At 51.3% G+C, this 15000-nt stretch overlaps 1 protein-coding gene across 1 annotated transcript in view; it reads right to left on the bottom strand.

Moving 5' to 3' along the window:
• The window catches only part of LOC135830762 (uncharacterized), a gene marked incomplete at its 5' end in the record, with an annotated part of 13122 nt that extends 3430 nt beyond the window's left edge, over positions 1 to 9692 (bottom strand). Inside the window, 5 exon segments of the mRNA XM_065342977.1 lie at positions 1 to 175; positions 2186 to 2294; positions 3436 to 3545; positions 7835 to 8148; positions 9462 to 9692. The exon segment at positions 1 to 175 is cut by the window's left edge and continues 19 nt beyond it. Coding sequence (XP_065199049.1) covers positions 1 to 175; positions 2186 to 2294; positions 3436 to 3545; positions 7835 to 8148; positions 9462 to 9588 — 835 coding nt within the window.
• Between the last annotated feature and the right edge of the window lie 5308 nt (positions 9693 to 15000).

Raw genomic sequence — 15000 nt, 5'->3', positions numbered from 1 at the left:
TGATGAGCGCATCCTTGCCACGCACCGCTCGCGTGTGATCGAAGAAATCTCCGTAGTAGTGGTCGGCATAGTTACGGTAGCTGACGTGACCAGAGTGGCCGCGTGCGTCGACCACTTCCAGGATGTATGGGTCGGTGCCGTCGCATTTCCAGCCGTCAATGCCGGTTGATAGAGCCTGTACGCATGCATGCACGGGACACAAACAGCAAATGCCAGTTCAACCATAAGCTAGCGGATATCTTACAGCAATGCTATATCCACATTCATTGTCAGTGGGGACCTCATATTCACGAATGAAGGTGGTATATTCAGCAATCAGAATACAGTTCATGTCCAGTCAAACAACTTCGCTAATAACGGCTGCGGATACTGTAAGACATGTTATTATAACGAGTCGCAAATTTAACGATTGTCCAAAATTCAGAGGTTAACGAGAAGATATGTTAACGACCTTGCAGTATTCTGGCATATCCATACACACCATATATGAAGCAGTACGGCCTCAACGGCTCTTATTATAACAAAGAAATGTCATCCGTTAATACGTTAGATTTACTTCCTCGTTATATATACATGTCTTACAGTATAACGACAATTCGCGAATAACGACAGAATTTCCATGCCCAGAGCAAAGTCCCATCCAACTGTAATACATATAATGAGACTTCGGGTATAGCGACACTTCGCGAATAAGGGCACTTTTCTGATGCCCCGCCGAGGGTCGTTATACGCGAAGTTGACTGAACTTCCTTTCTAGTAAACACAGAACAACAAGGGCAAGCAAGGTTAGTTTCCTGCTACTCTGAGTTTCATGCTTGTGTAATCATCAGGCGATATTTTAACGAAAAGTAGTAGCAACCGTCATGAATTCCCCCCGGGAACAGAGATGATAACGTGTACGCCTAAAGTGAGTAACAGCTACAGTAAAACCTGGTTTAAGCGACCACCCCACGGTGCCACGGTGCCACGGTGCAAGCAAAAGGCGGTCGTTAAAGCCAGGTGGTCTTTAGAACCAGATCCCACAGTGTCTGTGTAGAACTGTTGGTGCATGGAAAAACGGTCGTTAAGAGCAAAAAAAAAAAAAAAAAATTACCAGGGAGTGTTTACTACAATAATATCAGAATTTCGTGTTAGCAGACATTTTATTCAGTTTAAAAAAAAGTACACATATTCCAGTCTGAAATTTCTTTTGTGTACTGAGCCCATACCTCGTCTTCTGCATGTATTGTTATACCCATGCGTTGCACTGAACATGAACTATTAGTGAGTACAGAATATTGATATGACAAACTTTCCCTTACTGTTTTCTGATGATCGCTTAGTGCGTGAAACTCGGAGTAAAAACACTTTCTCTGTCCTCCTATTGCTTGACAAACTTTCCCCGTTAGAAGAACTACTGTTCTTGAACAAATACTATATAAGATCCCTTGGAGTTCATCCTAAAGAGGCTTGACAGTACTAGCGAGTACTTCAAGTACCTATTAGGAAGTACATGTACTTGAAGCACTGTAAGTCAACAAATATTTGGCGCATACCGTGATGTATATTCGGCGCATACCGTGATGTATATTCGGCGCATACCGTGATGTATATTCGGCGCATACCGTGATGTATATTCGGCGCATACCGCGATGTATATTCGGCGCATACCGTGATGTATATTCGGCGCATACCGCGATGTATATTCGGCGCATACCGTGATGTATATTCGGCGCATACCGTGATGTATATTCGGCGCATACCGTGATGTATATTCGGCGCATACCGCGATGTATATTCGGCGCATACCGTGATGTATATTCGGCGCATACCGTGATGTATATTCGGCGCATACCGTGATGTATATTCGGCGCATACCGTGATGTATATTCGGCGCATACCGTGATGTATATTCGGCGCATACCGTGATGTATATTCGGCGCATACCGTGATGTATATTCGGCGCATACCGTGATGTATATTCGGCGCATACCGTGATGTATATTCGGCCTGGGCATTTTTGGCCTAAAATTTGTTGCAGCCGAAATTTTGTTTTGCAAGATTTAGTGTTACAGTGCATACAGGCAGCAGTATACTAGTAGTACAGGCTGAAATGTAAATGCGGCCGAAATGGCGCTTAGCCCTGGGAGGCCGACATTTAAACGCGCCGACAATTTGTAGACGTATGGTAGGTTTATGCACGTACCTTATCCATTTGTTCATGCCACCACTTGACGGCGTCCGGGTTGCTGTAATCCAGTAGGCTCCCACGGCCATGCCACCAGCTCATCAGTGCAGACTTGCCCAACAGGTCTCTGCAACACGACAGGCAGGGCAGGGCAGGGCAGGGCAGCAGCACCAACAGCAACACAACACACGGAAACACGCAAAGTCAAACGCCCTGACGTTGCTGACACCACTGTGATAATGGAGATACATTCATCACATCACTGTTGAGGGAATTGAAAAGGGAAAAGTCTGAAAAAATTGACTAAGAAAGACAGTAAGCTGTTATCCCTAAAACTGGTACCCATGCCGTTGGAACCACTGAGAAAATGGAGACATATTCATTAGTTGAGGGAGTTGAAAAAGGAAAAGTTTGAATATAGAATTGACTAAGTAAGGGAGATGGTAAGCTGTTATCCCGGAGAGCTAGTCCCCCTGCCGCTGGAATCACTCTGACCAAGGCAGACAGTAAGCCTGTATTAGGCATTAGTGGATAATGCTCGAAAAAGTGGCAGATTCTGCTCGAAAAGCAGTGAAATTGGCAGAACCATACAAACCTTATGGTGGGCAATTCCTCGAATTCTGCTCCATTTCTTTATCCACATACCAAACATGCATGAAACTTACCAGAAAAAGTACCGAATTCTGCCAATTTTTCTGCCGGCATTATCCGCAAAGGCCTAGCCTGTACTCCCGGAGGACCAGTGACACCAGCACAAGGAGGTAATCGTGAGTAGCAGAGGGGACGGTCTTGGAAGGTGGTTGCTCATATTCGGTCACTGTCAGCCATCTGAACTACATGTACATGTACAAATTACTTGGCCTGGCGGGGGGGGGGGGGCTGCGCTGATAAAAGATGAGTGCCCCAATTTAGGATTTTATTGATTGGCGGTGTATCTGGGACAGAGTGATACGATCGACACCGTAGTGATCTTAGCATGTCCAACACCCCTGCACGGTAGTCATAATCAGGGAGTAGTAAAAACACTACTCCTTGGTTATGACAATATTGTACTAATATCTAATAAGGATACCATTTGGTGCACGAGGACCGAGTTTTGGTCATCCTTGCAGCTCCCCGTCTCAGACAGAGCCCATGACATTAGTACAGTATTGCACAATAGAAATCTAGCAAACCGGGCCGTGCATGCCGGCTACTGATGCCAGAGGCGGCAGTGACTGTGGTGGGTAACCAACCGCCTGAGCCGGGGCAAACTCACACACACATACTTGATGAAGTAGCCATGCTTGTCACCGTCCTGGTAGTTATCAGAGTCCACGTCCACCATAGACGTAATCCAGAAGATCACACGGACGTCCTCTCCATGGAAATGCTCAACCTGTGCAGACAGGCGGCGAGGAGTCAAACAAAGCATTGGTTAGGCCAGGTTAGTGCATGTACATGTACACCAAGTGGTCTGGGGGGAGGGACAACAGGAGTAGGGCAATACAGCATTCTCCTATTCTAACTACCCCCCCCCCCCCCCCCCCAATGGGAAGGAGGTCGATTGTCCGGAGGGAAAAGGCCCGACCGCTGGATGGGGGGGGGCAACAGGAGTAGGGCAATGCAGCATCCTCCTATTCCAACTAACCCCCCCCCCCCAAATGGGAAGGAGGTCGATTGTCCGGATGGAAAAGGCCCGACCGCTGGATGGGGGGGGGGGGGAGGGGGAGGGACAACAGGAGTAGGGCAATACAGCATCCTCCTATTCTAACTACCCCCCCCCCCCAAATGGGAAGGAGGTCGATTGTCCGGAGGGAAAAGGCCCGACGGCTGGATGGGGGGGGGGGGACAACAGGAGTAGGGCAATGCAGCATCCTCCTATTCTAACTACCCCCCCCCAAAATGGGAAGGAGGTTGATTGTCCGGAGGGAAAAGGCCCAACCGCTGGATGGGGGGGGGGGGAGGCCGTAGGCCCCGGCGGATAATGCTCGGGAATTAGGCCCATTCTGCTTTTCATTATGCTCGCATTCTGCTCGCAAAACACCCACATTCTGCTCAATTCTGCTCCATGTCAGTGATGACATGTACATTAGAGTATTACTTGAACTTCATTATAGATCAATGTAATACAATAGACAAGTTCCTCTTTTCTTGTACAAGTGGTGCGGCAAGAATTTTAAAGCAGAGGAATGCCTTTGGTGTTTTACAGAACTAGAAGTCAGCAAAGTAGGAAATAGACCTGCGAGGTGTGTGACTCCATACACTTGCTGTAGCACAGGTGGTCATTATGCAAAATCATGAGACAGAAAAGATTACAGTCACCTTAGAATGAAATTGGAAAAGATCAGGGCATTGTATGTGTGTTGGGTGGAAGCCAGAGAATGCCCAGGGTTTCATGCATTACACATTCAAAGAAATACATATTGACAAAAGTTACAGGTTGTTGTGTACTGCACATGGAACAAGTCAGTGATTGTAACATGGTTCATACTTTGGGTCTGGATAACGCGGAGTATGGAATATAACAGTTCATACCTGACAGGTTCATATGTTGGGACTGGATAACGCTGAGTATGGAATATAATAGTTCATACCTGGCAGGTGAAACAAGTTCATGCATTGGGACTGGATTATGCCGGGCATGGAAAACTTCACATCAGTTCCCTTGCCAGATAGTGGGATTTACTCCATGGCCAGGCGACCCCGATTGTATTGCAGCATAAGTGACGCCTCCAGATGATCTCCCAGTAAACTCGTCTGCTGTGAGTTGAAAGAAGCTTGTACAAGCGAGAACACTCTCTCTGCTGGGGCAGAGGATGGAAGCAATGCAAAGACAATCTTTGCTGCCAGCTGCCATGCTGGAAGGTGGGTTTGCTGTGCCCACCATTTCAAACGCGGGGCATCTTCACTGATCACTGCGTCCACAGCCGCAACAGCGTATGCAGGAAGCTCTTCTGTCAGCTGCGCTATGATTTCATCGGAGTCGAGAGCAGAAACAACACGTAGGGCTGCTACATCGTCCACTTGCAGGTCGAGCCCTCTCGCTATCTGTGGGCAGAGAATGCGCACGGCTTTGAAGAGCTGCACTTCCTTGAACATTGGCGTGTCTTGTTTGTTGAACTTGGTTCTGAAATACTGGACAGCAGGTGCAACACAGGCCTAAGCAAGGGTTAGCAATGCTTGCTTCCCCACTGCGTTCTGCCCAGCAAGCTCTGCAGCGACTGCAGCTGTTTCCAGGTAATTCTGTAAGGCCATAGCGGTGCAAATCTCTTGCAGGTGACCATAAGCCTGGACGATGAGCTCACCATCACCCTCCAAGAGGTAGGTCTTCTTGACGAAGAAGCTTCCCAACGTCAACAGTGATGGCCAATTGCAGACGGAGCACTTTGAGTTGCTCGGGATCATCAAGGATTCTGCGGGCATTGGCAGAAGTGGTTGGGCTGCTTTCCAGGGGGTGCAGGAATGGAATGACGTGCTCAAAGCATCGATGCAGTTGATGAAGCACCTCCCACCAGCTCCACCACCGTGTGCACGAGTATGTCTTGATGCTCTCTTTGGTTAGCGTCTTCCATTGAATTCTGGATGCAGGGCTGTGTGAAAACAGGTACACCCACAAGCGTAGGAAGGAGTCCAGGAGATCTGTGTCAAAATGCCGGCCAATGTTGTCCAGAGAATGAGCCACACAGACGAGATCGGATATGTTCGGGTACACGAAGTCGGTGAGATACCCAACTGCTGCCCTGTTGACCGAAGCGCCATCCCAGATGGTGGAAATCACCCTTGCCAGTGGGTATTGGAGCTCTGTCGAGAGGGTAGCGATGAATTCCCTGGCAAGTTGCTTGCCCATCATGTTCTTCGCCAGGACATGCACGCGGACGAGGCGCTGGCAGATCTGGAAGTTCTCGTTTATATAGCGTAGAAGGATTACCAACATTTCGCCTTGGTACTTGCTCCCATCAAATATAATGCTTATGTAAGGCTTCTCCTTCAGCTCATCCTTTAGCGTGGCCTGCTCGTTCTCCAGTATGAATGGTACATATGAGGCGAGATGAGTGGAGTAGGTCAAGCGGTCCGAATCTTCCTCCAGCAGTGGGCGGAGGATGTCTACTTTGGCAAGTGGGATGCCAGCCTTCATCATTGCCGTTGTCGTTTCAATCCTCCGCATTCTTTGCTGAGCTGGCACGGCAGCAGTCAACCCAGTCCCTGCAAGGTCGTGGCGCTTTACGTATGCCTCCCAACTCTGGGCAAGACGCTGCTGTCGAATACCCTGTTGCCGTTGCCTTTCTTTTCCTGCCTCGTGTTTATCACTACCGACATGATCCTTCACAATGCTCTTCTTCAGGGCAAGTGTACTCTTGCAGGCTTCGCAGTATAATTTACCGGATGAGACGACGAGCATCTCGTCTGGGAATTCCTCCACTCGCTGGTGTGGGCTAACATTCATTTGTGCTACCGCCTAGCGACACCCGGGTTCTCTTTGCCCCTGAGGCAACCACATCCTTTTTTTGCGGACGTCCGTTTCATAGACCTTACACGGGAGATTTCAGCTTCCTCCGCTATGTCCAGGCTTTGCCACTCTTCGCCAGACTGGCCTTCCGTGTCCACTGGTGTATCATCTTCGTCGTCAAGAATATCAACAATTATAAGATCTTCTTCGGCGGAATCGAAGTCGGCTGATCTGTCACGTACATCACCGAATTCCGCCATTGCCGCACACAGAGCATATCAGGGTCGCAGGTCAAGACACTAAATTACCAGCCCACAATTCAACATCCAGGCAATGGTAATGAACTAAAGTACAACAAAAAGTAAAACATTAATATCCCTTTACAGTAGAACATCGATTATCCCGCGATCCGGCCTTTCCATTTCTGAAGGCACCAGCCCAAATTTGGGCTAAAATGGCATGTAACGATTCACAAGGTGTTGCAAAACACCTCTATAGAGCTTATGCATACCCGTCACGTGGTCATGAACAACGACCAAAAATGTCCAAGTACAGTGAGTCTAAGCTGAAGCGAATCTTCGAACGTCCAGGGAGCCATACACGAGACCGTCCTGATTACCAAGGACTCCCAAATAGGCACCAAAACTGCAAAAGGTCCGTTACGGATACCGAATTCGAAGCTGAGTGGCATGACGTCACGTCGACGTGCATAAGCTCTGCGTACTGAGAACGACAGTGCTCCGTTCTGCTCGTCTAGTGCTCGGTTCTGCTCGTCTCATGCTCCGTTCTGCTCGTCTGGTGCTCCGTCTGCTCGTCTGGTGCTCCGTTCTGCCCGCCAATTGCCTCATTCTGCCGCATTCTGCTCCGATTTTGAAACCCCTGATTCTGCTCGAAATTCTGCCGGCATTATCCGCCGGGGCCTAGGGGAGGGACAACAGGAGTAGGGCAATGCAGCATCCTCCTATTCTAACTACCCCCTCCCCCGAATGGGAAGGAGGTCGAGTGTCCGGAGGGGAAGGCCCGACTGCTGGAGGGGGGCACGGTGGAGGTGTCCTCTACCCTGTTTGCCTTGAATCCTGATGGAGGGAGGGGGGGGGGGGTGTCCTCCTACCCTGTGTTTGCCTTGAATCCTGATGTTGCGTGTAGTTTGTCTTTCCAAGTGGTTTGTCTGTTTCAGCCCAAAGCACCCCTCCCTTGGTGTCCCAATCCTGTGCGCTGGTGATTGTTCTCTTCCTTACCATGCCAGTGACGTTTGGATACTTTGAGTTGAACTTGAAGTTGTTGAAGCCGGTCTCCCAGCGAGAGTCCATGTTCACCGCGCCGACGCGAATCGAACGGTTGCGGTACTCGGCCGCGTACTCGGTCATGGCCGCCTGGGACGCGCGGTCGTTGGACAGCCACACCCAGTGGTAGTGAGCCCACTCTGCGTACGGGGCGCTGCCCACGCCGGTCGCCGTGCCGATAGGAAACCGCAGCAGGCTTTCTGGTGGTGGAGGCGGGGTGGTGGAATCGTCGTTGAACAGCTCGTTCAGAAGATCAGCATCGTGATGGTCTGCGGTGCATGCAAGAATCAGAGCAAAGCACAGACAAATGTAGCGAAGTCGGATGCGTGCTAGCAAGAGTATAATATATATAACCCCCAAGAGCTATGGGGTCTGCGACGGCAGAACTTCACATCACATGCCGAATCCGTACACATTATTTGCACCTTGTGCATGGCAGATGCAGGGTTCAACTCTCTTGTGGTTACTTCGCACTGTTTGCCAGCGTAACCTGTTGAACCATGTCACATGATGTGAATTTCTGCCTTCGCAGCACTGTACAGAGACTGTGCAGGCAGCTGCACACTCTCGGGGGTTCTGTACTCTCGATGCTAGCGATAGTGTTGAGCACTCACGACAAGCAGTCTAGCTAGCCTGCATGGGTTTGAGCACACTGCACTAGCGCGTGGCAGATAATGCTCGAAATATCGATTGATTCCGCTCGAAAAGCACTGAAGTTGGCAGAACCATACAAACCTTATGGCAGGCACTTCCTTGAATTCCGCTCCACGTCTTTATCCACATACCAAACATGCATGAAACCTATCAGAAAAAGAATACTAAATTCGGTCAAATGTCTCTGCCGGCATAATCCGCCAAGAGCTCTGCTGGACCCCGGTGTGGAACTGCGACCACAGTAGCACTGCTTCTGAACTCCATGTCTCGGAACCGCGATTAAAACAATAGCCATGACCAGCTCTATTTCTCTGCAGATAAACCAACAGGATTAAGCAAGGTGCTCTACTGTCCAAAGAGTGCTCAGTGCCCGTATCAGGCAGAGCTACACGTACATTCAGTCGCAAGGCCGGGAGCGAGGTAAGAAGGGTGAACCAATAGCGCAAGCTTCAGGAGCAGGCCGTACATTGATAAGGCCTGGGAGACTTGTAGTAGTAGCAGCAGCAGCACTAACTAGTACTTGAAATGGTATAAATGTATACGGCTCCCTCGACAAGAGATCGGAGCTCATCTCTAAGTGTCGTATGATGAGAACTGGACAAGTTCTACCTTTGTAACTAAGTATTTGTCCGACAGCTCACGCGAATGTTGTGTTGTTGTTGCTAGTTACGCCATCTACAATGTATCTTTTCATTCTTTTGTTTGCTTGTTTCTTCTGCCTGTGCTTTTATTTTAGCACTTTAGCGGGTCCAGCGTTAAATTTCGTCATTCACATTTATACCAGCTTGGTGCAGTACAGTTTACGCCGCTTTCGTTCATAAAATTGATAATCATGGCGAGGATTTGGTGAGACTGACTGGGATTGTAGTACTGTACAGCATGTGCTGTTCAGCGGCACATGCCTACCCTGTACCCGACTCGCACTTACGGAAATAGTCCGACGCGGCCACAGAGCTCAGTGGCCCGCCTTGCGCTGCCTGGGAAGGCCATATCATGTGGAGGGTCACAACTACAATTAGCAGCACACTTGTCCTCCGTTGTAGCAGAGTCCACATCTTAACTTTAGCAATCTCGTCCCCCTCATTCGATGCTCCTCGCTCGATGCTTCGACAGGCGACGACAGCAGTTTGATTCTCCCCCACCTCGATTCATTCAACGAACTGTACTGATTGTCATGTAATACCGGTACGAAAGAAGAGCAGCGCGCTGATATAAACTAAACACTGGAGCTCGTATATCGGTCTTTGACGCCGACGTCTCGACCTAGCTAGTGTAGACTTTGACCTCCAGATCATGAATTAATTATTTTGAGTTTGTGAAGTCTGGTTGATCGGAATGATCGTGAAAATTTCCAAGTACATCCACAGTAAAACCTGTCACGGCGACCACTCGGATAAGGCAACCACCTGTCCTAGAAGACCACTGAAACCAGGACCAAGGCAAGGGATGCTTTTTTCCAGTCAAATGACCCTGTATAACTTATGACCACCTGGCAACAGAGACCACGTTTTGAAGGTCCCATGGCATGAGCGGCCGTCTGTTCCACTGTAGTTTGTTGCAGTTCCGTATGTGACTGCCTCTACTAGGCTCTAGCTCTCTTTCCCGACGGCAAGAGTACTAACAATGGCATGTACATGAAACCCCTTTCTTTTCCGGCAAAAGTCCCATACTAGAAGGGAGTCGTAAAATACGACTCCCTGCACACAAATAAATCGGGATTGAGCGGTTGGAAAGGACTACAAAAAAAGTGTAGACTGCATGCTTTGTACTGCATGTTTGTAGATTCTACCGGGTTTAGGCAGGGAGACGAGAGTTTTCCAACACAGTTCGTGTTTGAACTGTGACTGTGAGTCGGGAGTTCCCCAGCTGGCATTCTGCGTGCACAGGCCTGTTGCAGTGGAGTGTTCTCCGCGATCGTCGTGTTACCTGTCGTGTACAAAAATGTGGTCATCTGCATGTGCCTGCGGTTCCCGTGTACATCATGTATGCAATCATGTTTGTGCCATACAGTTTTTATTCTAATCTAGAGTTGTGGACGAGCATGCAATGAATGAAAATCTGTGTTGTGCAACTGGTGAACTGGTCTTCTTGCAGCTGGCTGCCACAGGGTAGGTAGAGGTTGCCGGGGCGAACGTCTTCCGTTTTTCGGCTGTTTAGAACTTGAAGCTGGGTCACACTGCGTTCGATGCAGCACTAGCACTGACGGCATAATTTTTTTGAATTGCAAATTATTTCAACACAGCAGTCCAGCTTGCTTTGAACACCGTCCAGCAGTCCAGGTGTGTGTGTGTGTTGTAGAGAGAGAGAGAGAGAGAGAGAGAGAGAGGGGGAGAGAGAGAGAGCAGCAGCAGCTAGCTGCTGCTTGCACCCATGTAGGCTGAGCACGATGTAGTAGAGTCGTCTTCTTGTCATCACCTGGCAACTGTTTTGCATACTCTGTCAGTAAGTGTAAGGCCGAGACTCAGAACATTTTCTATGTTCTCAGCTCGGTGAATTTGAAAATTTCCTGCTTCGATAGGTGTTCGGCTTCCTGGCTGGAAGAGCCAGCTTAGCTAGCACTGTTATGATAGTTTCTGATCGCCTGGAACGTGGATACGAAGCTTCCTGCTATCGTGCTGGCGTGTTTGCTGTTGAGGAAGGGAGTTTGTGACGAATGCCACACACGACGTTGCAGTTGCACCGTGTTTCTCTTGCTGAGACCCGTGCCAAGAGTGTGGCCCGCATCGCCGTATGTCTAGTCTGTAGGACTTGGCAGAGTGTGTACTACACTGCAGTAGTAGTAACTGCAAGCGTGGATGAGCTGTGACTGGATGCAGTCGCTGTGTGTGGACTAGTGGAGCAGTTGTGATTGGCCAGTGCGTACACCTGACTGTGTGGACGGTGCTGCAGCAATGTACTCTCCGCACGGTCTCCCAGCAGCAGCACGGCCAGTGTCGGGCAGCAGCGACGAGAATGGGTTTGCGGGGGACGAGTCAGCGGAGGTGTACGACGCGTACAGCGACCCGGCCACCGTACTGCTGAGCGACTCCCAGCACCGGCGCATCGTGCAGTGGACCAACTCCCTACAGCAGCCGCAGGCGGTGGGAAGTGGCGACGTATCGCATCCACCGGCCGTGTCGTCGTCGTCGACGGACTGGGACGGTCGCAGCGACAGCAGCGGCGCCATGCTGCTGGATGCGCTGCAAGAGCTGGACAGCGTGCAACTCGCACAGCTCTACCTCCGCGCAAGCGAGGCGGCGGAGCAAGCCGAGGCGCACGCGTCCTCCGTCGTGGCTCACCAGGACGGCGGTGCCGAGCATCACCACCATGACACCAGTGGCGGTGGTGGGGAGCTTAGCAACAGTGCGAATATTTCCAGTGCCGAGCTGGCCGATCGCATAGCCGAGCACCTGCGGCGACGCGACAAGGAGCTGGAGCTGGCGGCGCGCGCCGGCCAGGAGCTTCTGCAGCGCAACGCAATGCTGGCGCAGGACCTGTCAATGACCGCGGCGGAGCGGGACGCCCTGGAGCAGCAGTCGGCGCAGCTGCGCCACGACATCGCCGGCAAAGAGCAGCTGCTACGCATGTACATGATGGAGCTGAACGAAATCCAGGACTCCATCGAAAACTCGCCAGCGCCAGTGCAGCAAGCACGACGTCATCGCGTTACATCACCACCGCCGCCTCTGCAGGCGATCGTGTCCGGCACTGAGCTGAGTGTGGGTAATAGCGATGACCCGCAGCTGGCACAGCACATCAAGGACATGCAGCAGCAGGCACGCGAGATGGAGGAGCGGGAGCGAGAGCTCATCGCCGAGTGCGTGAGACAGGTCAGTTCAGTTTGGAGAGAGAGAGAGAGAGAGAGAGAGAGAGAGAGAGAGAGAGAGAGAGAGAGAGAGAGAGAGAGAGAGAGAAAGAGAGATCGTCAACCTCTCTTCCTCTTGTCTCTCTCCTCTCTCTGTCTCGCTGTCTCAGTCTCTCTGTCTCTGTCTCTCTTTCTCTCTCTCTCTCTCTCTCTCTCTCTCTCTCTCTCTCTCTCTCTCTCTCTCTCTCTCTCTCTCTCTCTCTCTCTCTCTCTCTCTCTCTCTCTCTCTCCTCTCTCTCTCTCTCTCTCTCTCTCTCTCTCTCTCTCTCTCTCTCTCTCTCTCTCTCTCTCTCTCTCTCTCTCTCTCTCTCTCTCTTGTACTGTCGTGGACGTGGAAATCCGGTCGTACGTCTAGCTACCCCAGGGCGCTGGCCATGCAGCCGTGGATAAGCGGTACACATATGCGTTTATCCACTGCAGCGCGCTGGTCGCACCGGGTCAACATGTGCACTGCACGCAGCGTTCTGTACGAGCTGAGGTCGCCGGCCCCGGTCAATCAACTGGATTTTCATGTCCCGCTACAGTACTATTTTCCTAGTTTGTGATTGAAAATTCTGCTCTCAATAATGTTTTGTTTTGTCATCAGTTGCCTTCAGCCATGAATTCCAACATGAGCTGTAAAGTGAATTAGATCTGCCCTCCCTTGCTTGCCTGTGCCTAGCCTAGGTAAAGTGCAAGCTGACTTACATCTACTGTAAACTGGCGGATGTTTGGTAATTTTGCGAGGAGAGCAGAACGCAAATATTAACAATCGTGACATCGAGCTTCAACAGTGGGTGTGTATGTGTGGCCACAGTGCTCCGCGACCGTTTGCCATCGTAAACTCGCCGGTTCTCGGAGGTCGCAAACATTTAGTGACGCGAATATTACCCGAAGGTTGTACCCAGAGTACTGACAGTTCTCAACACCACAAAGGCAGAGCGTAATACACAACAGAACAACAAGGACAATCCAGGCTTGTTTGCTGCTACTTCAAGTTTCATGCTCACGCGATCATCAGCAGCAAACAAGCCTTGATTGTCCTTGTTGTTCTGTTGTGATGTGAATAATATGTAGTTTACAGTACTGTCCTTTACTTGTGTGCGCCACACGCAGGTGAACTGCAAGGTGGGTTAGATCTAACCTCCCTTACTTCCAACCTGTCTGTGCCTCGTGCAGGTAAAGGACACGGCGGACGACGTACGGGTGCTTCACGCCAAGACGTCTGAACGCGAGATGCTGGCCTCGGAGCACGCGTCCGAGCTGGCCAGACTGCGCGAGCAGAACGCGCGTCTCGAGGAGTCTCACAAGGAGCTCATCATGGAGAAGCAGGACCTGCAGGGTGTGCTGTGCGACACGCGCTCCAAGCAAGATCAGCTAGCGTCACAGGTAGGCTGCGAGTCCAATGCCCGTTTGTGTATCTGGTAGTGGTGATGCTGGTGCTGCTGGTGGTGCTGCTGGTGTTGGTGGCGTGCGAGTTGTAGGCGGTGCTGGTGCTAGTGCTGGTGGTGCTGCTGGTGGTGGTGGTACTGGTGCTGGTGGCGTACGAGTTGTAGGTGATGCTGGTGCTGGTGCTAGTGCTGATGGGGGGGGGGGGAGGAGGACAGCGCCGTGAATTAGAGCTGATACTGATCGCCTTGTATGTTTGTAAGCAATGGACACTTCTGTGTGTGTGTGCGTGCGCGTGCGTGCATGCGTGTGCCTGCTGGTGTATCATGCGTACTTTTTTCCCTTCGTCGTTGTCATGTCACTGTTGCTGTTCTTGCCATGCTGTTGTTCCCAGGTGAGCGACCTACAGTCGCAGTACATTGAGTGCGTCAGCCTGTTTCGCGAGGCCTCCAAGGAGCTATCCATGTACCGTCGCCATGGCAGCTATGGTCGCCTGCACGAGCTGGCCTGCCCCGAGGAGGGAGAGCCGCCACCACCGTCGGCACAGCAGCAGAGCCGGAGAGTGCGTGAAGATGACAGCGGCGGAGCAGCGGCCCACACCAGCGGGGAGTCTACACCGCCGGCGGTCAGTCTGTCACAGGAGATCAAGACGGCGACGCGGCATGCGGTCGCCGACCACACCAAGTCGGACACGGTTACGTCGTCAACATCCGAATCATCGTCGGCAACAATGCTCCAGCAGGAGAGTGGTGGTGTGGTGGCTGAAGACTCACGTGTCCAAGACCACGTTACACCAACTGGGACTGCTAGCGCAAGTAAAGACGTGCCGGAACGATCGTCTTCGGCTGAGTGTGGCGTTTCCAAATTGGTCGCCGGCGGTGCTTCTAGCCAGCAATGTTTGCAACAGCAAGTCGTTGACTCCACACAGAATGTGAAGCCAGCTCGAGACCAGCTTCGAACATCGTCATCTCAACAGCAGCAGCAGCAGTACCGACAGCATCATCAGCCGCGAACCCCGCAGCAGCGACACTCCCGCACGCCACGCCACGGCGATGCCAGCACGGCTCTGAAGGCGGCCAGCCTGCTCAAGGAGCACGCGGAGCGAGTAAGCAGCCACAGCTCTAGCCTGTCGTCATCCTCCGCTGGCACAGCTGGCGTGGCCAGTGAAACGCAGCCACCGCTGCCACCTGTCACTCCTGCTCCACCGCGTCTTGTCCTGCGTACCCCACTGCTGCTGAAGACGGCCAAACGACAG

The sequence above is a fragment of the Sycon ciliatum genome, unplaced genomic scaffold, assembly GCF_964019385.1.
Source record: "Sycon ciliatum unplaced genomic scaffold, ocSycCili1.1 SCAFFOLD_2046, whole genome shotgun sequence".
Taxonomy (NCBI): domain Eukaryota; kingdom Metazoa; phylum Porifera; class Calcarea; order Leucosolenida; family Sycettidae; genus Sycon; species Sycon ciliatum.
This window is presented reverse-complemented; position numbering and strand designations above follow the sequence as displayed.